General features: G+C 36.2%; 1 protein-coding gene and 1 long non-coding RNA gene across 4 annotated transcripts in view; one reads left to right on the forward strand and one right to left on the reverse strand.

Moving 5' to 3' along the window:
* The first annotated feature begins 7,098 nt into the window (after positions 1-7,098).
* Positions 7,099-15,951, forward strand: LOC116557113. Its single transcript, XR_004271369.1, has 3 exons — positions 7,099-7,562; positions 10,819-11,007; positions 15,343-15,951. It is a non-coding gene; the product is annotated as an uncharacterized LOC116557113 (long non-coding RNA).
* Positions 15,628-26,814, reverse strand: part of SCN1A (sodium voltage-gated channel alpha subunit 1) — a 125,483-nt gene continuing 114,296 nt past the window's right edge. For 2 of the 3 annotated variants that reach the window (XM_032286611.1, XM_032286610.1), the window contains exons 23-27: positions 26,150-26,203; positions 24,496-24,633; positions 22,472-22,576; positions 20,611-20,881; positions 17,483-18,904 (exon numbers count right to left, since the gene is read on the reverse strand). In XM_032286611.1, coding sequence (XP_032142502.1) covers positions 17,727-18,904; positions 20,611-20,881; positions 22,472-22,576; positions 24,496-24,633; positions 26,150-26,203 — 1,746 coding nt within the window. In that variant the 3' untranslated portion in view covers positions 17,483-17,726. Of the gene's footprint in view, positions 18,905-20,610; positions 20,882-22,471; positions 22,577-24,495; positions 24,634-26,149; positions 26,204-26,814 lie in introns of all 3 variants that reach the window. The other variant, XM_032286609.1, reaches the window with a different exon arrangement.

Genomic DNA, 26,814 nt, shown 5'->3' on the forward strand with positions numbered 1-26,814 from the left:
CTCTTTTTGTTCCCAGTTTTGGTTGTGTCTTTATCAGGAGTGTGAAAATGGACTAATACAGTAAATTGGTACCAGTAGAGTGGAGTGCTGCTGAAAAGATACCCAAAAATGTGGAAGTGACTTTGGAACTGGGTAACAGGCAGAGGTTGGAACAGTTTGGAGGGCTCAGAAGAAAACAGGAAAATGTGGGAAAATTTGGAACTTCCTAGAGACTTGTTGAATGGATTTGACAAAAATGTTGATAGTGTTATGAACAGTAAGGTCCAGGCTGAGATGGTCTCAGATGGAGATAAGGAACTTACTGGGACCTGGAGCAAAGGTGATGCTTGCTATGTTTCGGCAAAGAGACTGGTGATACTTTGCCCCTGCTGTAGAGATTTGTGGAACTTTAAACTTGAAAGAGATGATTTAGGGTATCTGGCAAACAAAATTTCTAAGCAGCAAAGCATTCACAAGGTGACTTGGGTGCTGTTAAAAGCATTCTGTTTTAAAAAGGAAACAGAGCATAAAAGTTGCAGCCTGACAAATGCAGTAGAAAAGAAAAGTCCATTTTCTGGGGAGAAATTCAACCCAGCTACAGAGATTTACATAAGTAGCAAGGTGCCTAATGTTAATTCCCAAGACCATGGGGATAATGTCTCCAGGCCATGTCAGAGACCTCACAGCAGCCCCTCCCATCACAGACCTGGAGGCCCTGGAGGAAAAACTGGTTTCATGGGCCAGTCCCAGAGTTTCCATACGTGTGCAGCCTAGGGACGTGGTGCCCTGTGTCCCAACCACTACAGCCATGTCTGAAAGGGGCCAATGTAGAGCTCAGGCTATGGCTACAGAGGGTGGAAGCTCCAAACTTTGGCAGCTTCCCCCAAGGGTGCACAGAGGTAAAGAATTGAGGCTTGGGAACCTCTGCCTAGATTTCAGAAGATGTATGGAAATGCCTGGATGATCAGGCAAAAGTTTGCTGCAGGGATGGGGTCCTTATAGAGAACCTCTGTTAGAGCAGTGCAGAAAGGAAATGTGAGGTCAGAGCCCCCACACAGAGTCCCTACTTAGGCACTGCCTAGTAGAGCTTGTGAGAAAAGGGCCACTGTCCTCCATACCCTGGAATTGTAGATCCACTGACAGCTTGCACGTGCACCTGGAAAAGCCATAAACACTCAACATCGGCCTGTGAAATCAGCCAGGATGGAGGCTGTACCCTGCAAAGCCACGAGAGCAGAGCTACCCAAGACCTCAGAAACCCACCTCTTGCATCAGTGTGACCTGGAGTCAAAGGAGATCATTTTGGAGCTTTAAAATTTGACTGCCCTTCTGGATTTTAGACTTACTTGGGCCCTATAACCCCCTTGTTTTGGCCAATCTCTCCCATTTGGAATGGCTGTGTTTACTCAATACCTGTACCTCCATTGTATCTAGGAAGTAACTAACTTGCTTTTGATTTTACAGTCTCATAGGCAGAAGGTGTTTGCCTTGTCTCGGATGAAACTTTGGACATGGACTTTTGGGTTAATGAAATGAGTTAAGACTTTGGGGGGGACTGTTGGGAATGCATAATTATTTTTGAAATCACCTCCTGCTGTGATTCTGAGGCCTCCTCAGCAATGTAAAACTATAAGTCCAGCCAAACCTCTTTTTGTTCCCAGTTTCAGATATTTCTTTATTAGCAGTGTGAAAATGAACGAACCCACCAAGTAAGCCTATGGGTATGGCTGATTCCCACAGAGAAAGATATCATGATACTGAGTAAGAATTAGTTTCTGGCCAGTCCAGTGTCAGTTTGGGATTTAACTATGAATGAAGAGAAGAAATTTGGCAACTGATTTCAAGCCCAGTTAAAAACATAACAAATAATTATCTTTGGAAATTATTTTAAACACAGTGTACCAATGTATTTATCTTAAAAGATAATGTACATATTTTTGGCCACTTGGGGACATTGTTGCCCCATACAAAAGACAAGATTTAGAAGCAATGGTTCTCAAGCTGAGCATACATCAGGATGACTAGGAAGACATTTCATCTGCTCTCTTAGCAGTTTTCAAGGCTATGATAGATTGTTAACTATGGTCACCTTGTTGTACAAAAAGTTGTTCTTACAAATGAAAATTATGTGAGGTATTGCATATGTTAATTAGGTAGATTTATTAATTCCACAATGTATATATACTTGAAAACAGTATGTTGCACATGGTGAATACACATAATTTTATATGTCAAGTTAAAAATTCAATAAAATAATAAAGATGATTTGAAATTTTTTAAAAAATCACTTGAAAGGCTCCTTAAAACACAGGCTGCTGGACCTCCACCCGTGGAGGCTCTAATTCAGTGAAGACACTGGGAAGGAGACAAAAATATAAATTTTTAGCAAGTTCCCATATGGTGCTGTTGCTGTTGGTCTGGGGACCACACTTTGGAAGCCACTGCTTTAGTTAAAATTTAAAAATATAGGGGGGAGGATCCAAGATGGCCAAATAGGAACAGCTCTGAAATGCAGTTCCTGGCAAGAACAATGCAGAGGGTGAGTGCCCACAGTGTTTCCAAACAAATTTTCACTGCCAACAGACCAGGAGATTCCTGGGCTGAAAAGGGCCATGAGTTCTCAGCATGGCAGTTTCAGCCAGTGCTGCGTTGGTGCACAGAAACTCACACAAATCTGGGCGGCCATTTCAACTGGCACTTGGAATGCCTGGGAGACAGAGCCCATTCAACTGAAAGGGAAGAGGCAAAGACAGGGGGCCAGGTGATCTGCCTCAGCGGGTACCACCCCCACAAAAGAAGCAATTTGAAACGCTGTGGATTGAGGGTTTCACAGCAAGTGCAGCGGGACCCAGGATGGTCCAGCTCACTGGGGGGAAGGGCGACCACCACTACCGAGGCAGTCCGCCACTACCAAGGCAGTTCACACAGCAGCTGGGCAGAGCCTGCAGCTCAGCAACACCTCTGCTGACAGACCGTGACTAGACTATTCCCTGCAGGACAGGACATCTATGAAAAAAGGCAGCAGCATGACAGGAACTTATAAATAAAGCCGACCTTCCTAAGATGGAGCACCTAAGAAAAGAGGTGGTTATGAGTTCTGCTGCAGCAGACTTAAAAGTACCTGCCTGGCAGCTCTGCATGGAACAACGAAGATCCTAGCACAGCATTTGAGCTCCTATAAGGGCCAGACTGTCTCCTCAAGCAGTGTCCAGAGGAAAATATATAGCAATAAATGCCCACATGAGAAGCAAGAAAAGATCTAAAATCGGCTCTATTGTTAAAAGTGAAAGAGCTAGAGGAGCAAGATAAAAAAACTCAAAACCTAGCAGAAGACAAGAAATAGCTAAGATCAGAGCAGAACTGAAGGACATAGAGACACAAAAAACCCTTCAACAAATCAATAAATTCAGGAGCTGGTTTTTCAAAAAGATCAACAAAATAGACCACTAGCCAGATTAACCAAAAAGAAAAGAGAGAATAATTAAATAGATGCAACAAAAAACGATAAAGGGGATATCACCACAGATTCCACAAAAATACAAACCATCATTAGATATTATTACAAACAACTCTATACACATAAACTAGTAAACCTGGAAAAAATTGATAAATTCCTGGACACTTGCATCTTCCCAAGCCTAAGCCAGGAAGATGTCGAAACCCTGAATAGACCAATAACATGGGCAGAAGTTGAAGCAGCAATTAATAGCCTACCACCCAAAAAAAGCCCAGGTCCAGATGGGTTCACAGCCGAATTCTACCAGACATACAAAGAGGAGCTGGTATCATTCCTTCTGAAACTATTCCAAACAATACATAAAGAGGGAATCCTTCCCAAATCATTTTATGAGACCAACATCATCCTGATACCAAAACCCGGCAGAGACTCCATGAGAAAAGAAAACTTCAGGCCAATATCCATGATGAACATAGATGCAAAAATCTTCAATAAAATACTGGCAAACTGATTGCAACAGCACATCAAAAAGTTTGTCCACCATGATCAAGTAGGCTTCATCCTGGGGATGCAAGGCTGGTTCAACACATGCAAGTATATAAACGTAATTCACCACATAAACAGAACCAAAGACAAAAACCTCATGATTATCTCAATAGATGGAGAGAAGGCCTTTCACAAAATTCAACAGCCCTTTATGCTAAAAACTCCCAATAAACTAGGTATTGATGGAATGTATCTCAAAATAATAAAAGCTATTTATGACAAACACACAGCCAATATCATACTGAATGAGCAAAAAATTGGAAGCATTCCCTTTGAAATCTGGTGCTAGAAAAGGATGCCCTCTCTCACCACTCCTATTCAATACAGTATTGGAAGTTCTAGCCAGAGCAATCAGGCAAGAAAAGGAAATAAAGGGTATTCAATTAGGAAAGGAGGAAGTCAAATTGTCTCTATTTGCAGACAACATGATTGTATATTTAGAAGACCCAATTGTCTCAGCCCAAAATCTCCTGAACTGATAACCAACTTCAGCAAAGTCTCAGGATACAAAATCAATGTGTAAAAATCACAAGTATTCCTATACACCAATAACAGACTTAAAGAGAGCCAAATCAAGAACGAACTGCCATTCACAATTGCTACAAAGAGAATAAAATACCTAGGAATACAACTAACAAAGAATGTAAAACACCTCTTCAAGGAGAACTACAAACCACTGCTCAAGGAAATAAGAGAGGACACAAACATATTGAGAAACATTCCATGCCCATGGTTAGGAAGAATCAATATTGTGAAAATTTCCATACTGCCCAAAGTAATTTAACTCTATCCCCATCAATCTACCAATGACCTTCTTCACAGGACTGAGCCCACATAGCCAAGTCAATTCAAAGCAAAAAGAACAAAGCGGGAGGCATCACACTACTGGACTTCAAACTATACTACAAGTCTACAGTAATGAAAACAGCATGGTACTGGTACCAAAACAGAGATATAGACCAATGGAACAGAACAGAGGCCTTGGAGACACCACCACACATCTACAACCATCTGATCTTTCACAAATCTGACAAAAACAAGTGATGGGGAAAGGATTCTCTATTTAATAAATGGTGTTGGGAAAACTGGCTAGCCATGTGCAGAAAGCAGAAAATGGACCCCTTCCTGACAACTTACACTAAAATTAACTCCAGATGGATTAAAGACTTAAACATAAGACCTAACACCATAAAAACCCTAGAACAAAATCTGGGCAAAACCATTCAGGACATAGGCATAGGCAAGGACTTCATGACCAAAACACCAAAAGCATTGGCAACAAAAGCCAAAATAGACAAATGCGTCCTAGTCAAACTCCACAGCTTCTGCACAGCAAAAGAAACAGTCATTAGAGTGAATCAGAAACCGACAGAATGGGAAAACATTTTGCAGTCTACCCATCTGATAAAGGACTGATATCCAGAATTTATAAAGAACTAAAACAGATCTAGAAGAAAAAAACAGGCCCATTCAAAAGTGGGCAAAGATTATGAACAGACAATTTACGAAAGAAGACATACATGAGACCAACAAACATGAAAAAATGCTCATCATCACTGGTCATCAGAGAAATGCAAATCAAAACTACATTGAGATACCATCTCACACCAGTTAGAATGGCGATCATTAAAAAATCTGGAGACAACAGATGCTGGAGAGGACGTGGAGAAATAGGAACACTTTTACACTGTTGGTGGGAGTGTAAATTAGTTCAACCATTGTGGAAGACAGTGTGGCAATTCCTTAAGGACCTAGAAATAGAAATTCCATTTGACCCAGCAATTCCATTACTGGGTATATATCCAAAGGATTATAAATCGTTCTACTATAAGGACACGTGTACACGAATGTTCATTGCAGCACTGTTTACAACAGCAAAGACCTGAAACCAACCCAAATTCCCATCGATGATAGACTGGACAGGGAAAATGTGGCACATATACACCATGGAATATTATGCAGCCATCAAAAACGATGAGTTCGTGTCCTTTGTAGGGACATGGATGAACCTGGAAACCATCATTCTCAGCAAACTGACACAAGAGCAGAAAATCAAACGCCACATGTTCTCACTCATAGGTGGGTGTTGAACAATGAGAACACATGGACACAGGGAGGGGAGCACTACACACTGGAGTCTGTTGGAGGGAAATCAGGGAGGGACAGTGTGGGGTGGGGAGTTGGGGAGAGATAGCATGGGGAGAAATGCCAGATATAGGTGATGGGGAGGAAGGCAGCAAATCACACTGCCATGTGTGTACCTATGCAACAATCTTGCATGTTCTTCACATGTACCCCAAAACCTAAAATGCAATAAAAAATAAAAATAAATAAAATAAAATAAAAAACTACTGCTGAATGAGATTCTTTTAACTGTAATTATTCACAATTTGTTTTTATTTATTAATTCAAGTGATAAGAAAGAATTGAGTAGCATCAAACGTGTTAATGGTATTTGCCATATGCTATAGACTGAATGTTTACTGCTAATAGCATTTGCCATATTCTATAGACTGAATGTTTATATCTCCACTGAATTAATATATTGAAATCCTAACCTCCCATGTGGTGATATCTGAGGGTAGATTTTAGGGAGGTGATTAGGTATGATGGCAGAGCCCTCATGAGTAAGATTAGTGTCCTAAATTGCCCAAAGATCTCTTTCACTCCTTCTCTTATGTGCGGACTTAGTACAAAGCCCATTGTCTGCAAACAGGGAAATAGGCCTTCACAAGACATCAAATCTTTTGTGGCCTTGATCATGTACTTCCAGCCTGCAGAACTGTGAGAAATAAATTTCTGTTATTTTAAAGCTACCCAGTCTCTGGCATTTGTTGTAGCAATCTGAATGAACTAAGGCAGAAACTGATACCAAAAAGTGGGAGTGCTGGTATAATAAATACCTAAAAATGTGGAAACAGCTTTGGAACTGCATAATGGGTGGAGGAGGCTGGCAGAGTTTTAAGATGCATGCTATAGAAAAGTCTACATTACTGTAAAAGCGGAATGTCATAAAATTCTAAGACATACACGATTGGTTTCATACTAAATTTAATACTATTAATGCCTAATGAATTTTATTTTAGCAAATTATAACATATAATAAATAGAACATGCTTTGCTGTATTAATGTCATTCCTCATTCTCTTCTCTGAGAGAAATATTCCTAAGTACTTTAACCTTTCCCCATAAATCCTGTTATCTGCCTCCTTACATATTTATACATTCACAGTCTTATGGTTACTGTAGCATTTCACTGGTCTCAGATTATCAATCAGTATAACTCAATAGACATTTCCCTTAGGTAGGGCAAATTACTGCACTTATGACTGAGGCTGATCAAAGGCACAATTTGTTTGCCTTTAGAAATTTTTGTTTTCCATGACTGCAAGAAATACTGCTGAACAAGACATTTCTTTACCATCCCTGATGAAAGATGAACATTAATAATGCAGATAGGAATCAGGCCAAGTAATGTTGAAGAGAAAACAAGGTCCAGAAACCCTGCTTCCTTTTAGAAGATAAGAATAAATAAATTAAAAATGGCAAGCTCAATAATTCCACCATAACAAAAAATGAGGTGAGTACTATATAACCCTTAAGTTCTAAAGAGTTTAAAATCAATCTTTTAAAAATATTTGTGTATAAACTTATCTATACTTAGACCCACGCTTATATCTATGTCTATTTCTTTATAGGTAATAGATATGGTATGTACTCTTATGCATGTATGAGTCATATATATCCAATATTACTGTAATATATGCCAAGGTCAATTTTCATTTGTAAGTTTTGTGATATCTTATGCATCTTATACATAAAATTCTTATATTCTGTATAAGTAAAAAAAAAAAAAAGATTTTAGAGGGGTAAAAACTTAAAAAGAAAAAACTATTTAAAGCAATCCTAAAATTTAATTCAACTGCTCATTTGCTAAATACTTACTCATCATTGTGTGTATGCCAAGCACTACACAGGATTATTTCTGCCTGTCAGGCACCATATGGTATATATTTTCCTGTGGCAGAGTAGAAGTAAGGATGATGAAAGGAAGAAACCTACATTCCAAATTACATGTAAAGGTGGATTAGTAACCCTCTGTCCTGATGTGCCTGCAAGAGTCCTGGATTGTGCCTGTTTTAGCGCAATTATTAATATTGTCCTCCCCTACTCTCAAAAGTGTTTGGATGTGAGTATCCAACGCTGACAGTTTTGAATCCTACAAAGATTCGTAGGAGAAAAAATTCTCTTCCAATAATAAGAAACAAGGAAGCTGTCTGTGAATCATGAAGATTGGGCTTGGTTACACTGGGCAGAAAGAAGATATTCAAGGCTTATGTCTCATCAGTGCTTGTGTTCTCCCAGTAGCTTCCTAAACTTTGGCCCTAATTTCTGTTTCTTTTATCTTTTTGTTTTCAGCAATTGCTTGTTATTTATTCACTTATTTATTTAATTAATTTATTATTTCCATAGCTTTAAGTTTTTTTGTTGTTGTTGCATGGATGAAATATATAGTCGTGAAGTCTGAGCTTTTAGTGTAGTGATGTAGTAATATATAGTGCACATTGCACCCAATAGGTGACTTTTTATTCCTCATCTCCTTCTCCCCTTCCCTACTTCCGAATCTCCAGTGTCTACTATACCACTCTGTCTGCGTTTGCATACCCATGGCTTAGCTCCTATTTATAAGGGAGCATGCGGTATTTTGTTTTCTATTCCTGAGTTACTTCATTTAGGATAATGATCTCCAGTTCCATCCCAGTTGCTGCAAAAGAAGTTTCACTCATTTTTATGGCTGAGTAGTATTCTACTATAAATACTACTATTTAGTATTCAAGCTTATCCCACCTAATTTTATTGTTGTTGTTCTGTTTTGTTTTGTTTTAGGCTTTAGCAGCCTGAAGCCATGACTTTTAGCATCTGTCCCCAGTGATCAGCGGAAAAGAGAGATGAGGAAGGCGCTTTACCGGCTGAAGCAGAAATAGAAACTGAGAACCCATGACCGCATTCTCTACCTTTGGCACCCCTGGTTTTCTTTACCTACTCATCAATTTATGGACACTTATGTAGATTCCATTTCTTTGCAATTGTGAACTGGGCTGTGATAAACCTGCAAATTCAGGTGTCTTTTTGACATAATAACTTATTTTCCTTTGGTAGTGGGATTGCTAGATTGAATATTAGATCTCTTTTAGTGCTTTGAGAAATCTCCAAACTGTTTTCCATAGAGGTTGTACTATCTGTCTTCCCACCAACAGTGTATAAGATTTTCCTTTTCACTGTACCTCACCAACATCTACTGGTTTTTGATCAATGTCATTTTTCACAGAATTAGAAAAAATAATTATAAAATTCCCATTGAATGTTTCCTTCGTCTTGAAGTCAAAATCTGTTCTCACCACACCCACTTTTGCGTCTCTTACACATTTCTAAATGGGTCTTCATCACCCAGGCCTCCACCTCATCACCCAGGCCTCCACCTTGCATTTAAGGCCCTTTATCATCTGGACACTGCCTGTCTCTCAGTCACTGTCATTGCTCACTTTTCACTTTGGCATTAGTGAACTCTTGAAAATGCTCTGAACTGTCCATGTGTTTCTTATTTTCATATGTGTCTTTGATTGTCATCATTAGGACAAAGACTTATGCAGTAATTATATGCCTGGAAATGTTCATCTGAAAGCGTTACTTCCATTAACTCATTTAGTCCTCATAGGAATTATTAATACCATTTCTACAGATGATGAAATTGAGGCAATGAGAGGCTAAGAAACTTTCAAGGTCATTCAGGAGCATGTAATATAACTATAACTGGCATTTGAATCCAGGCAGTCTGATGCTAGAGCCTATGCTTTTGTCCATTGGTCTGACATTTTTGCTGTCCTGGCTGTTATTCTTTAAATAAAATAAATACCTAAAATACCCTGCTTATTCTTTAAAACATGGATCAGAAGTTATCCCATTATAGGCTTGGTGCGGTGGCTCATGCCTGTAATCCCAGCACTTTGGGAGGTCGAGGCAAGTGGATTATTTGAGATCAGAAGTTCCAGACCAGACCAGCCAACATGGTGGAATCCCTTTTCCACTAAAAACACAAAACTTAGCTGATCAATTAGCTGGGTGCAGTGGCAGGCACCTGTAATCCCAGTTACTCAGGAGGCCAAGGCAGGAGAATTACTTGAACCTGGGGGATGGAGGGGGGGAGTTGCAGTGAGCTGAGAAGGGACTAATTTTGGACATATCAAGTTGAAGGTGATAGCTGAATATGCAAGCACAAAAGACCAATAGACAGGTGGAGATTCAGCACCAACTTAGCAAAAAGGCTGATGCTGCAGTACAAATCCAAAAGGAGAAAAACAATTGAAAGAGAGTAAAGGCAAAGAATCAAAGATATAGTAAGACACCTAGGACACTCTAGTTTTATAAATAAAATGCAATTTAAATGAGGCGAATATCATCACCATCAAATTCTATAAAATCTACCAAATATGATGAAGACTGAAAAGAGATCAAATTTAGCTAATTTAAAGTGGCAGAAGTAGGAGTCAGGTTTGAGAGCATGAAGGAGAGAGAAGGTGCTCTGGAAGAATAAGATTCATCATTGAGCAGGTATTTGAATCTGTTTGAGTCACAATTTATTTCAAACAGCTTGAAGAAGAAAAATAAGACTTGTATCTCAATGTTTTCCAACAAAATATATACATGCGTACTGGCAAGTTTAATTAACACAGGGGTAGTCAGTTCATAATAACTTAGAGGAAAAATTAAATTTTCTATAACAATATTTTTTCATGATAAATTTATTATTAATGTTTTCTTTTACAAATTTATTTCAGGAACTTTCTGGTCTCCATATCCTCATAAATAAAAGTTGAATTCTGTGGGGAGAAAACAAACAAAAAAACCCATCACAGCTAACAACTGAATTGCTCTGTGGATATTATACATTTCTAAGCAAGCATTGAATACAGGAGATGTGTTCATCATAACCAGAGACAGAGTATGTATAGCTTGGCTCCATACAGGTAATGTTCTTGGTTCCTATATCTACCTTTTGTATTTTCTAGCCCTTCCTTCATAATTTTATTGGGAGAGTTAACAGCTAGCACAACATTTCGAAAACCCAAAGTGTTTATATCAACAAGATTATTCACAGTCAAATTTTCTCAGAAATATCGCTGGGACCTATATTTCTTTAAATTTTAGAATGGAGATGGTGAGTATAGAGCCCCAGTTTTAGAAACTAATCTTTAAAAATAATGAGCTAATGACACAGTGAATAAAGATGCATCAGGGTTGAGCCAAGATATTTTTCAAGATTAGAAAAACTGATTTTGAAAATGCAAAGGCAGATCAAAAGGATCAGTGAAGAGGGAAAGAATGAAGATGCAAGAGAAGTAGGACAAGTCATGAAGGAGGGTATCAGAGAACATAGAATGAAAGGGAAAAACTAATCTCTGAAAAGATATTAAAGGACGGATGGAAGAAAAGAAGAAAGGAAGGAAGGAAGGAGAGGAAGGAAGGGAGACAGGGAGGGAGGAAGAAAGGGAAAGGTAGGAGGGGGAGGTAAAGTAAGAAAAACAAAGGAAGGAAAAAGGAAGACAATGGAAGGGAAGAAAAGGGAAGCGAAAAGGGACTTAGATATTTTTCACTGGTTAGGAAAGAAGTTGTGGAAATTTATAATGATGTCCTCTTATTTCTTGCTGAGGTGAGGAGCTGAGTTATCTGCAAATATGAGGAGTGTTCTAAGGGAATGATAAAGGACTCGAGCCATTGAGTAATCAATTGATATTGCAATTTATCCAGTTGTGATTTTAAGAATGTCTTGGTGATACAACTTTCCCCTCTATACTTGATTGTGTGGAGTATTTTCCTCCTCTAGTGCCTTTGCTGTTACACTGATTAAATCAATATTGATTGACCTCAGTGGAATATTTCCATGTGCCAGGAAGAATAGTACTATCAGCTGTACCCAATTCATAGTGATTTAGAAACACATTTATTTTCTTATATAATAAGAAATTCCAGTGCACACATGAAGAATATTTAATTACCAGACATATTTGCTGTCTTTAGTATGACAAGTTTATATAGTTCAAATGTCCGGGCTTTGTGATACAGATATACAAACATACAAACTTATGCAGCAGAGTTGTCTATCCCAATGGTTCCTAGGCTTTTGGATTTCATGCACCAGTAAAATACAAATGGGAGGACTGACACCAGGTTGCCAATTTTTCACTTGGCCAAATAAAATATTAAAACAAATAACCCATTATCATATATTCTCACCATCATTTCAAAAGAACATTTAAACATTAAATGGTATTAGTCTTTAGAAAATAATCTAAAAGACACAATTTTAGGATAAAGCTCTTTAACTGGGATTTGCTCAGCTTTATAAATATTTATGGCATTAATTCTTAATTTTCTGGCTTAACTGTAGACATGTGAAAACCTTGTCATGGGAGGGCTGTTCTGTGGAGCTGTGTGTGGAATTATTATTTATACCCACAGTGTCTGGTCCCCAGCTTAGACAGCAAAGTGCCACCTTCTCTTACTGTATAGGCAGAATCACCAGAGTGTAGATCACAATTCTCCAAATTAGATCTGTTTAGCATCAAATACTGGGGTATTAACTACTAGGCCACAGATCTTTTCTAAAATATTCTTATTTTTAGCAAACAGTGATTACTACGAAGAACAAGGAATGTAATCATTTCTGTGAATTTTCAGGAAGTTATTGCTAGGAAATGAGAATAATAGTTAAAAATCCAGTACACATTGAATGAATTACAAACAGTAGATCTAATTTTGAAGGTAGAAATTATAAAGTCCTGGACATACAAAATATGATAGTGTGAACATACTTCAACAACACACAGCAAAAAATCCTCCCATTTCTAAAGACACACACACATCTACATTTATATCTTTGCCTGTTTACATACATACATATGTTTATATAAATGTAACTAATTTTTCTTTGAACTGATTCAAGAATGAGCTGCAGACATTGTCACATTCACCCCCAAATGCTTTAGCATGCATTTTCAGAGAGCAAGAACATTTTCTACTTTCATGGAATAGGCACACTAGTCTTAACAAAGTTAGGAAAATTAACACCGTTATAATACTAATAACTAATAAACAGTCCATATTCAAATTTATTAAGATTTCCCAATAATATTATTTATCCCTTATTTTTTATTTGATATTCAATCCAGATTTGTGTTTAGTTGTCATAGTTCTTTGACCTCATGCAATTCTTTAGCTTTTCTTTGTTTTTCACGACATTGACATTTTTAGAGTTCAGTCCGGTTATTTTATAGAATGTCCTCAATTTAGTTTTCCTTCTGGTGAGATTCTGATTTTAAATTTCTGACTGCATATCAGGAAGTAATGTGGCCCTTTCAGTATATCTTATCAAGAGGCATAGTGTCAGTTGGTCTCATAATTGATAACTTCTTTGAAGGTATTGTCTGCTGTGTTTCTCCAAAGTATATTTTCTTCTTTTTAAAATTTTTAATTAATAGAGAAGAGATACTTTGAGATGACATAAATATCCTATTCCTCATCAAACTTTCACCCATGAGTTTTAATACTCATTGATGATTCACGAAGGAATCAATTGTCATTAGAATGATTGCCAAATAGTGATTTTCTAACTCTATTATTTCTTCTACAATTGTTACTTAGCATTCAACTGCAAGAAACATATTTTTATTTTTCTTTAGTTACATTAGTATGTATTTGTTGATTCTTGGTTTATTCAATGAATTATAGTATTTTACGTCATTTGTTTTGATGCTCAACTTGCCCCAGATTTGGCCAATGGGAAACCTCTTCTAGTTGGTTCCTGTGTCTTACTGACATAACCTCATCATTCTTGGGAGAATAATTACTTTTTAGCACAGCAAATGTTATACCAAATATGTCAAAATGAATATGGGGATTTATATAATTATGTTTTACCAGTGCTTCTCTTTGTATTTGGAAAGGTAACAGTGAGTAATGGCATGGATGAGTAGTATAAAAAGTCTGTAGGATTTATCCTATAATTCTTACCAACCTTAGTTAGAAATGGGAATTTTTTTAGCCACTAATATATCAGAATTAATTGTTGTGTCGTTTTAGGATTGTGATGTTATGAAGAGGAAAAGTCAGTCCATTGTACAATAATGGGGAAAACATTGCTCATGACTGTTCCTTTTCTGGTTGAGGCTACGTTCCCTCTACTGGCTTTACTTGATGACAAGGGAAGGCTTCTCATTCCTCAGAAATTTCGATAGATTTATTTAGATTGTTAATATTACTATTTGGACCGCCTGAGTAACCTTTCCATGATCTCTGTGAAATCTGTACTGGACTTCATTGTGATTCCCTAGTTACTGTTTTTCTTTTCTTTTCTTTTTTCTTCCTTTCTTTCTTTGATTTTTTTTTTTTTTTTTTTTTTTTTTTTAAGATGCAGTTTCACTCTTGTAGCCCAGGCTGGAGCACGGTAGCGCAATCTCAGCTCACCACAACCTCTGCCTCCTGGGTTCAAGCAGTTCTCATGCCTCAGCCTCCTGAGTAGCTGAGATTGCAGGCATGCACCACCACACCCAGCTAATTTTTTATTTTTAGTAGAGACGGGGTTTCTCCATGTTGGTCAGGCTGGTCTCGAGCTCCCGACCTCAGGTGATCCACCCGCTTTGGCCTCCCAGGCATGAACCACCACACCTATCCCTGTCTTTCTTCATCTGCTAGAGTTAGCAAGATTAAGCCCCTAAGCTGAAGGAAGGTACATCTTTGCTTCCTGCTGACTTTCATGAGCTATTGAATCACTTTGTATCAGCCAGGCAGGAGACAGATGGACATGCTGAAATGAGTCATAGAGAAGATTTTCATGAAGGGGACATAACAAAGATGTTGGCAATGTTAGGAGAAAGCTACAAGGAATGAGAAAGCACTCTCAATGCAGCAGCAGACCTGAAGGAGCAAGGGGAGGAGTGATTACAAGACCCCAGAGAAAGTAGCTCCAGTTGTATGAGGGGCAGTCTGACTGGAATATGACTTTCGGGGGGAGGAATGAATCCAGTGCCAACCTAGGGCAACCCAGAAAAGAAAGAATTGGAGAATAAATATTCCTATGTCAATTTTCTCTCTGTGGTGCTTTCCCACCAGTGCTTCTCATTGGCCAAACCAATTGGGAGCTTAGAGGTAGGAGAGCCCATTGATGCAATGTGTAGAAGTCACCCTTCTGGGACACACAGAATGATGGAGAAGCATGGGGAGTGGCTCTGAAGGAGTAAACACAGTATCCCACACACATGGCAACTCTAAATTTTTAAACGATGACTTAAGAGTTTTTTTCATAGCTCAAATGGTCATCTACCATCACTTAGACTCCCATACTTCTCTTCCTCCTAGAGTCACCAGCTATCCACTGACACCAATTCTTCCTCCTAACATAGAACACACCTGCTGCATGTAACTCTGGGAGCTCATTACCCCCAGTGACATATTTACCCTAGGTTTTCTTGTCAACCCAGGTATGCCTGTGTGTGTGTGTGTGTGGGTGCTCCCCTTCTCCCTCAATTTGTAATGTAAAAATCTCCATGTCATTACAATATTCTGTTAACAAAAAGTGACTGGGCAAACAATAAAATAAAAAAATGTAATCTTTATTAGTTTTGCACATTTTAAATGTTGGTTAGCATTATTTAGTGTAATAGTAGCATTTTCCAGCATGCAGTTCACAAATACAGTTTATCTAAGTAGTTTTAAGAAAAAGAGGAGCCTATGGTTTGCTTCTGCAAGAAACACAAAATGTTCTGATGTAATTGACTATATAAGTTGACTACTCTCTGTTCTCATGGAAAAAAAAAACAAAACTGTGAAGCCCACATTATATTTAGAACAATCTAGAGCAGCATTACTCCGAAGAAATGAAAACATAAACTGAAGTTAGAAGAAAAGGAAAAAAATAAAAGTAAGTACTACTTTCAATTCAGCTAGTACAGGTACTACCAGAAGTATAAATAAAATTTTAAACCCTTTTCCAATTGCAAAGCATACTTTGGACATGAGTCGTGAACCTATTTTGCTCCTTAAAATTGTGAAATAATCTAAAATTAGCAAATGTAATTAAAAAACCAGAAATCTACAACTATCCAGTCCTGTTTTCATTTCTTATTTAGCAAATTTCTTTCATGAAAAAGTACTATGGACAGAAAGTAAGAAAAGTGATTGTGATATCAACCTGAAGATAATTTCCCCTTCATATTTATGTACATAATGCTGAAAAATAAAATAAAATGACTTTTTTTACAGTATTTATATTTGCTTATAAAATTCTAAACACATTTTTAACAGGTTAAGCAGTGTGTTTTTTTTTTAAATGTGTCTGTACAGTCTGGCTATACACCATATGTTATCCACTTAAAATTTAAAAATAATCAAAAAGCTGTTAAAGTGCTGAAAACTATTGCTTAATGACTGAAATAAATGAGATCTGTTGAACAATTCCTTGACTTTACCACTGACATATGGTTTCTCATAAATGAGATTCTGAGCAGTGAGAGAAACCAGATACAGCAGCATGGTAATATAAACATGCATTGATAGCATCCAAACTACCTATAAATGGTACAGAATACATTATATTACCTGTGTAAAGCTTGCACTCTACATTTCTTGTGGTACATATTTGATGCAATAAATACTGTGCTTAGGTCATTATTTGTTTGCTCAAACGTGCACCACAGGGTAAAATGACTATTTACATAATAAATAGCATTTCATTAACATACACAGTGTCAACCTTGCTGAGAGCCGAAGATGGCTAAACAAAGTGCAGGATAAAGCAGAAATTTATAAAGAGTTATTTTAATCAATTCAGTATTCTGGGGGTGGACGGTGAGGGGCAATATTCACTATTCAGTTTTTTTTTTAACATGACAAAAACAAAACCCATAAAATTTGTGACTCCAGACATTTGGACGAAGTTTTCACCTACTAAAATTTACTGGCCTACCCACAAACAATCTACCTGGTCTAGGGGCTAGATTTTGCAAAACAAGATCAGCGAAGCACCTCCACTTATCACCCAATTACCTCTCCCAGAAATATGGTGAAATTTAAGAACTCGTTTTTCTTGTGACTTTTTCTCATGCATGATCTCTAAGTGCAGCATGCCCTCATGCAAACCACGACTTTGTGTAGCTGGGAGGGCCATGTGGTTGCCATACCTCCCAGGTGGCATACCTGTTATAGAGGTCCTTTAGTCTATTTCTCAACAGAAACCTTGTTTACAAAAATAGTCACATATAAGAAACACATGGATTAACAAAAAGATGAATCCACTAACAGATTCTGTAAAAATGTGACAAATGTGGCAGTTGAAATGCAAACAGTGGATACAATTACTACACTAAAGTGTTTCATGTTAAACAATCCCAAAATTATAGGTTTGTACCCCTTGAAACTGGTCCCTACAGTCTGACTAGCCATTGTGTCTCTTAACTTCAGCAGTGTCAGCTGGTAGTGAGAACAGTAACCTCCTGTCAAGGTCATCTCCCCTTTACACAGTCAAAGTTGCTGACAAGGGGTCACTGTCTTATTGTAGGCACTGACCTTAAGTAGATTTTTGTAAAAACAGTCAGTTTGGCATTGACCTCCTAAAGGAGTCCTGTTGATAAAAATACATCACCTTCACAGGCTGTAAACAATTTGTCACCCAATTATTTTTATTTGTTTTCATTTATTTCCCTTTGGCTTTTTCATCTTTGCCTTCTTGCTCATGTTTTTCCACGATTGGTTTTGTCACCCGGTCATAGGAGGGTGGACAAGCAGCAGTGGACATGGTCAGATCAGTTTTTTCTGTAATAGAGTTTTCATTTATTCTGTCAATTATCATGTCTTCTTTTATAAGAAGATTAGCCCCACCTTTGATTTTGTTTTTATTGTATGTAAAGGATGCTTGTTTTACAGTTCGCTTTAAAAGGTGGCGCCTGTAAGCACGCTGAATAATAACAGCAGATACTTCCTCTTGTTTTCGTTTTAAAGTAGTAGTGATTGGCTGATAGGAGGCCTTGGAAGGATTGGAAGCCATGAATCGCTCTTCCATCTGTATTCGGAGAGCATCCATCTCTCCACTCTCTCCTAGAACCCGCTTTGTAAAAGCAAATAAGATATCAAGACAGTGAATCCGGTCACCACTTACCATGGGCAAATCCATGGCAATGAGCTGGAGTTTGTTTGGTTGTGGCAGATTGAGAGGAGGTTCAAGTGCAGCTGCAAACTGAGATAATTTTTCAAATTCCATGAACTGGGTCGCATCGGGATCAAACTTCTCCCAAACCTCATAGAACATCTCAAAGTCATCCTCACTCAGGGGCTCTGCACTTTCTTCAGTAGCAACACTGAAGTTCTCCAGGATGACTGCGATATACATGTTCACCACAACCAGGAAGGATATGATGATGTAACTGACGAAAAAGAAAATTCCAACAGATGGATTTCCACAGTCTCCCTTAACAGAGCTTCCAGGGTTAGCTTTATTAGGGTCACAGTCGGGTGGTTTGCTGTTGAGAATAGGGGCTAGCAATCCATCCCAGCCAGCAGAGGTTGTAATTTGGAACAAGCAGATCATGCTGTTGCCAAAGGTCTCAAAGTTGAACATGTCATCGATTCCAACTTCCCTCTTAACATAGGCAAAGTTGGACATTCCAAAGATGGCGTAGATGAACATGACCAGGAAGAGCAGGAGGCCGATGTTAAACAACGCGGGAAGGGACATCATCAAAGCAAAGAGCAGCGTGCGGATCCCCTTTGCTCCTTTGATCAGACGCAGGATTCGGCCAATCCTGGCAAGACGGATCACTCGGAACAGGGTAGGAGACACAAAATACTTTTCTATCAGCTCGGCAAGAAACATACCTATGAATAAACAATGAGAATACCAACCAATGAAGAAATTATGCATTAAAATAAACATATTTCTTCCAAAGTTCCGAGGTGAAGTTCAGAGTCCTGAACCCAGTTATATGATCCTAAATATGAGTCATATGATGTATATATAATTGAATGTAATATATATTATAAATAAATCTTAATTTTGAATTTCAGCCATAATTTCAACTTTAAGGATTACAGTACTTTTTTTTTTTTATCTTTAAGGGATGTTTATAAACTACTTTTAGTTTACATAAAGTCCCAAGTCAGAATTTAAAAAGAAAATAAGTTAAAAAAGCATGTCTGGCTGAACAGCAGTGGCCTAACAGTATAAGTACAAGTTTATACGTATACGGTGACTTTTTCTGAAATTGCCATATTCTAAATTCTCTATTTACTCTTTTTCCATCTGAAAGTTTTTGATGCTACTTTCATCTCTCCATCATCTTGATACTTACTTAACTTCCACTCTAATATTTTTATATACTTATTTATGTATGTTCTGGTGCATTTCTAAAAGGATCTCAGGTTGATGCTGTTTTTAGTCTCCTGTAGCTAATGCTGTACCTCAATTGTTTTTGGTTTCCTGTACCTGACACTGTAATCTCAATCTTCCTCTTTTAAGCTTCTATCTCCATTTGCTTTTTAGATAAAAACCGTACTTGTAAAGATAAAGAGAAGAGTTCAAGAAACTAAATGCCTTCAAGTTTAAATGCCTCATTCTGAAAAGACTAAGTGTAAGACAGAGTGTGTGTGTGTAACAGAGAGAGAAGGAGATATGTGAGAATACAACTCTTATACCTTAGCCACACTAATTATAACCAAGGATTATAATTAGCGGGAATCAAAGGCTATATACAACATATGAGTTGGATAAAAGGCCAATTTCTTCAGAGAAAGAGTGGCATGAAAATCTGTCAGAGGCACCTTGTTTTGGAGAGTAAAATGTTGACCCAGTTATATCATCCTATTTAGGGAAGAATGAATATTTTAGGCCAACAGAAGGATGCTTTTCACTTTACTAGAGCTTTAGTTGTTTCCAATGAAATGAGTTATCGCTCATGAGGCTAGTCATATGTTCCAGGCTTTGAAGTATAGTACTGATGATGTCCCAAGCTACTTTATTTCCCTTGTGCATTATTATTATAAACCCATTTTTAAGGTTGTCTATAAAATCTCTATATGATACTCATAAAGAACCTACTATATGCATTTGCTAACGTTTAGTCCTCATCTTTAATCTCTTTCTACTCAATACTTTTCCTTATCTTGCAGCCGCTTTCAACTAATATTCTAATATGCTGGTGACTCCATGTCTATTCTCTAAAGCAATATTTTTCCTGTACCAGCCTAATTTCTAGTCTTGTTAACAGAACCATCAGATACTGTATGGGTTCTTCAATCTCAACATGTTAAAAACATTTTTATCTTATTTAATTAGCAGTTCTAGTTCAAATGAATGATGTTTTACTACATTCACACTAAGTATATTGTTTATGTATAAAATAGATAGAATAAGAAACAATACTGACATATAGCAGGAGACATTTTGTTAAAAAACCAAACACACCTGGATAAAATATATCAAAATATTTACAATGATTATCTTTGATTGCTGGCATGACCTTGATTCTAATTTTGATTATTTCACTTATATTAAACTAAATTTAACAACTTTAAATGTTTCTTACCTACAATGGAGAGAATGACAACCACAAAATCAAAAATATTCCAACCAATGGTAAAATAATAATGGCGTAGGGAAATGAGTTTCAGTACACACTCTCCAGTAAACAGCACAATGAACACTAGATTGATTCGTGACAAAATGGTAGTCACATATTCACTCTGGTCATCTGTTTCCACCATCATTGTGACCATGTTAAGACAGATGAGAATCATGATGCTTATGTCAAAAACTTGTCTGGTTACAAAGTCAAAGACCATTCCTTGAAATTTGTTCTGTAAAGAAACAGAAATGTTTTTAGCAACAAAAGAGTTTTCTCATGCACATTAGCATCAAATACTTTCTGCATTAATTGACTTTCTAGTTTCTTGTAAAGTGGTCATTGGCCCTGATTTTTGTAAGGATGATTTATAGCATATTAATTGTTAAAATTTAGTTATTTAAATTGCCATTTACCAATGTGTATTTCTCAGAATAGCAATCCCTTGTCCAAAGAGGGTTTCTGATAAAAAGCAAAAAAACAAAAACAAAAACAAAAAAAAAACCCACTGAATACTATATACTTCTTCCAAAGGTATGCAATGCATATCAACATTTTAAGATCATGAGAAGGTAAGAAACCTGTTTGATTTTGTTTTTCCAGACTTTCCAATGATCAGTTGGACAATGCATCCGTTTTAAAATATAGTATCTATTAATATTTCACTTGTTGTACTCCCAAATAATTGTTAAGGGGAATTTGGAATTTCCAGGACACATCTATAACATTATGTATTTAAATGCCACATATGACAATACTCATATTCTTCTACCAAATACCCTTGGCTAACATTGTCAGACATAGAATGCTGGACCTGCCCAAGGATAATCAGACCAGAATGACATTTCTTATATGTTTATGTCAAAAAAAAATCATGTTCTTTGTCATTGATCTGTGATTCTACTCCCCACTTCTGCCACTGGTAGTCACTGAAGGCCATCTGCAGGCTTTTTTCTTTGGGCCACTAAGGAATTCTGAGGGTATTTTCTAACACATTTTTCCTGCGAATTGTTGATTCATTTCTACTTTCAGTGCTAAGTTTTAACAGAGAAAGCACATACTTCTCATCATTCTCAGGAAGGCAATATTTGGTCATCACAATATGAATATTTACTAGTAATGGTTTCCTTGATGTACCTTAGGAATTACTGAAACCTCTCAGATCATCATCATGAAAATCTTTATCGTGTGGGATAGTAGCTCTCTATTTTCATAGCAGTTTGTTTGGCTCATCATGGAAGCATGAGTATTGTTATTTATCATCATAAATTGTAATTACTGACCCTGACTTCTGCAGACATTATTAGTAGTGTCTAACTCTATAGCCATACATATGAATAGTAGATACTGGAATTCTTTCCTCCTTTAAGACACTTAGTATCTCTAGTGAAAAATAAAATAGAAGTAAGGTGTTATTTGACTCAACACTTCATCAATTTTTTAAAATATTAGAAAACTGCATTTCCTGTAGACCCATCCAAAGGTTTACTTCTTTCCCTGATATTACTTGGCAACCATTCTTGAATCGTGTGATTAACTTTCTTGTGTGCACATCACATTGTCTATGTGTCCGTTGGCCAATTAATATGGATTCTAATGGTGTTCTTCTAAATCTCTTGTAGTCAAGGATGTATCTTCTATTTCTTCTTGTTCTTTTTCGGTCATTAATTTTTTTTTTTTTTTACCTTTACCATAAAAGATACAATGACTCTCTAAAAGTGAAAGAAATGTTTGCTACTGGAAATGTTAGCTACTTTCTTTTTGTAAGACAACCATACAAGTTTTTGTTTTTATATTTTCCCCCATATCATTTGGTATTTCTTACTCCTGGTCGAGGTATGGGCTTTTGAGGTTTTTTCGATCCTAATTTTTTCATTGCATTATAGTATTTCTTCTGTTCTTCTGTCATAAAGATGTCTTGACCTCCAAAGTATAGAAAAGAAAAATCAAACTGGTTAAAACTGTGTCCTTTTGTACATAATTTTTCAATGTTAAAATAGAAAAGGGATGACGGAAAAAAGAAATGCAAAATTCAACCAATTAGTATAATTTATATGGGATTTTAAATTTGAAAAATTGAAAGTACTCTTTAGGTATGATAATAATATTTAATTCCCTAAATCATTCAAAATTGACTTTATTATTATCTTATGAAGAAAAATACTCTCAAATCTCAAAAAGGTTAATTATTTTACCCAAGACCATACGCGTAGTGAGTGGTGAAATTTGGTTCACTGAGATAATAAATACTTGGTATCTTATATTATATACACTGCCTTTATGATGTTAAAGGCAATGATTTCTTATTCAAATGTAGCAAATAATTAGAGTATGTATGCTGCAAGATGGTTTGGAGTTATTTAAAAAAATCACTCTAACTCTGTCAAGAATTAGAGCAAAGGGATAAAAAGAAAACTGGATAAGTTAGTGAGAGATTTAGGGGATAAATCAGAGTGCATAGCATAGTAAGTATGGGACAGACGAGCAGGGATACAAGGTTGGAACACTGGCAAGTAAGTGAAATGGAGTAGCCTGATATTGACTACAGAGTGCTTCTAGTATAAGAAAAGGGAATTGAGGGGAGAATGTTCTGTAGTGAAAGCAAGCACTGATTATACAAAAAGCAATCATACTAAGCAAGTGAGATGAAGCAACAGTACATAAAAAAAGAAATACAAATGGCTAACGAGCATTTGAGAACATGTTCAAATGTAATAAAATACCTAGAAGTCATAACAGTTAAGGTAATAAAAGTCCTAAAAATTAAAATCAAATACAGTTTTCACCTATTAAATATCAAGTATTAAAAAAAACAAAGAGAATGTTTGGAGCCAGTGAGGGAACAGTGGCATGGGTGCTCATACACTGTTATTGGGAGTTTGAGTAGATACATTATATCTGGGGCAGTGAAATATTTCATTGTGGGAATTTATTCTAAGGAAATAATTAAAGAGTTATTTTTTCTCTTTTTTCTTTTTGCACAAAGACTTTCAACAAGGTACTATTTAAATCACTAAATATTAAAAACAATCTAAATTATCAACCTATTGGGGAATGTATAAGTAAATTATGATAATGTATATATGAATACTTTTAACAAAATGAGAAAATACTTACATTAAGTCAAAGTGGAATTTATAATTATAGATTAAAAATCACAACAATAAGAGTGTGTAGAAATAGTTCGAACAGAAAAACAAAATGTGAATGGCAGCAGTTACTTCCAAGTGATGATATTTATTTGTTTTCCATATGTTTTATAATATATATATATAATTGGGACAATAAAATAAGCCTTATAAATGATAAATAATAAAGAGTCATCCAATTCCAAGATTGAAAGGGATAGCTTATAATCAAATACCTTGGACAAAGAAGTGGGAATATATAAAGTAAATCAATGAAAGAAAAAAGTATAAAGATAAACACTAGAAGAAGCTTACACCCAGTGCCTAATTTCTTGCAAAGATTTAGTTGGAAAACATATTTTCAAGGGGGAGTGGGTAGTTGTAGGGATAAAATAACAAGTTGCCTTTGGGAAAGGGGCATATTTGGTTGCTTTCTACTTTTGTTCTAATTATCATTATTTTTTAAGGATAGGAAATGTTTCTTGATAGTGAATAAGAGGAGAAAAACTTTATGAACCTATACACAAGAGTGTGGAACTCAGTTATTCTTAGCTTTATATAGCTGGAAATATATAGGTAGTGAATAACGGAGAGGAAGGAAATATAAATGATAATATATACTCCCATTTGGTTTCCAAATTCAAGTACCTGTTTGGTGGAGAAAACACTTTAAGGAATAATTTTCTATCTCAGTACAAGAGAAAATATTAGAAATACTTATCTTCTTTTTTTGCTGGTTGAAATTATCTATGATGACACCAATAAACAGGTTCAAGGTGAAGAAGGACCCAAAGATGATGAAAATAACAAAGTAAAGATACATGTACAGACTTTCCTCATACTGAGGCTGGAGTTCCACCTACCAAAGGAGAATATTTTGTGAAATATTACTATACATTTTAGTGCTGGAAATGTCACTGGCGCTTTTTCATGACAATAGAAATGTTATTTTTACTAATATGTCAGCTTTTTTTTTTCTAAATCAACTACCTCTAAAAAAGATCTCTGAAATTAGCCTTTAGGGATGTTTTCATATGAAAAATATGGCCATTGTGACATTCTACAGTCTATTTTTATAACTATAAATACAAATAATGCTTTTCTATTGGAAAAATAAAGTGCTAAATTTGCAAGTTTTTAAGATACTGAATTTTAGTAATTTTAAAATTATTAATAAAAAAATTTTCAAGTATAATTATCTATAGGATAGGTTCAGAAACAATCATTCATGTTTGCATGAAATAATGTAGCAAATAAGAAATGAGTTGTTCATTCAGATGTTTGACACTCTACGCTAACCTAACAGTCATTGAATTTTTCAGATCAAGTAGACATAACTGGACAGTCCATTTTATAATTTCCTAGTTGATTATTTAGTTCCTAGATTGTGCTTGTAACACATGGGCTATCACTTATAATTTGGTAATAGAGTGAAATAGTCACTATAGTTTTTTAACAGATTCATGTCCTTCTAAAGGCAACCAAGTTAAAACTAACTAAACACACAAAACAAAATATAAATGACAAAGTGAAATAAAGCAACTCTGGAGGTTGTCAAAACAATACTCAACATAACTAAAACAATGGGAAATGCATTTTGAGAAAGATAACACCGAACTATCAGGTTAAAGACTGCAGATTATTCTTTATGACGATAAACTAAACAGATGGGACTTCAGAATAGAAAGATGAAAGTTGATAGAAAATACTACATCTTACAAAGTTTTGTAGAGCAAAGTTGGAATGAGCATGAATTTCAGTTTAGGTCACGGAGCCTGAAAGAGGCTGAAATCAAATAAAATAGATTTATACTTTGGTGATGTACACTTAAAGGAATCTGTTGGCCGCAGGAGTGATAGTAACATTAATAAAGGCTCCAGTCAATTCGTGGATACTAAAATCATATAACAGCATTCTTTTATATGGTTTAAAATATGATTATTTGAAAGAAACCATCACAGAAATCTAAGGCTGACAGAACAATATCCATAACTTTTCATACTGTCTAATATGGAAGGTGAGTATACATTTTAACTAATGATAGAAATCATGTATTTCTTTAGATCTGGTCCTGCACACTGAAATTACTTCTAATTATATAATGTGTGGATAAATAGGAAACAAAAGAGAAAATATTTGTTAGTTCCTAAATATATGAATTTGTTACTTTGATTTTCAAAATAATTCATGTTTTGAATTATCTTAGTAAGATCTTTCTGATAAAAATTGCTATGACTGAATATTAACCTGTCACATTTTTTCCTAAATATTTTAAATCAAGATAGAATCACTTCATTGGTTTTTTATGCTTTGTTCAATTAATTTTACCACCTGGTCAATATTGTAAAAAGACTTAGAATACAAGGAATACTTACATTTCTAGAATCAACTGCCGCATACATTATATCCATCCAGCCTTTAAATGTGGCCTATTAAGAAGGACATGCACGTTTTACTTTGGAGTAAAAATAATTTAGACCTGATGTTTAACAAATATTCTTAGCGATTTAATTTTCAAAAAGAAATACTTGTGAAAGATATTTCAAAACAAGTTTTCCATAGATTTTGGACCAAGACAGTATCTTAATTAAGCTATTCATTTCTGGAATACATATCGAACAAAATGGCCATTTGATATATCCTCCCATTTGATAACCAAATCACAAATATACTTTTCAGTTCTTTAGAGTTCATGGTATCTTTTTTTTGGGGGGGGGGTATTTTTTTTTTTTTTGAGTTCATAGTATCTTTTCTTTTTCTTCTTTTTTTTTTTTTTTTGATACAGAGTCTCATTCTATCACCCAGGCTGGAGTGCAGTGGCAAAATCTCAGCTCACTGCAATCTCCACCTCCTGGGTTCAAGCAATTCTCTGGCCTCAGCCTCCTAAGTAGCTGGGACTAGAGGCGTACGCCAGGATGCTGGCTAATTTTTTTGTATATTTGGTAGAGATTGGGTTTCACCATGTAGGCCAGGCTGGTCTCGAACTCCTGATCTCAAGTGATCCACCCACCTTGGCCTCCCAACGTTCTGGGATTACAGG

The sequence above is a fragment of the Sapajus apella genome, unplaced genomic scaffold (genome assembly GCF_009761245.1).
Source record: "Sapajus apella isolate SASKATOON/1434 unplaced genomic scaffold, GSC_monkey_1.0 scaffold18, whole genome shotgun sequence".
Classification (NCBI taxonomy): Eukaryota; Metazoa; Chordata; class Mammalia; order Primates; family Cebidae; genus Sapajus; species Sapajus apella.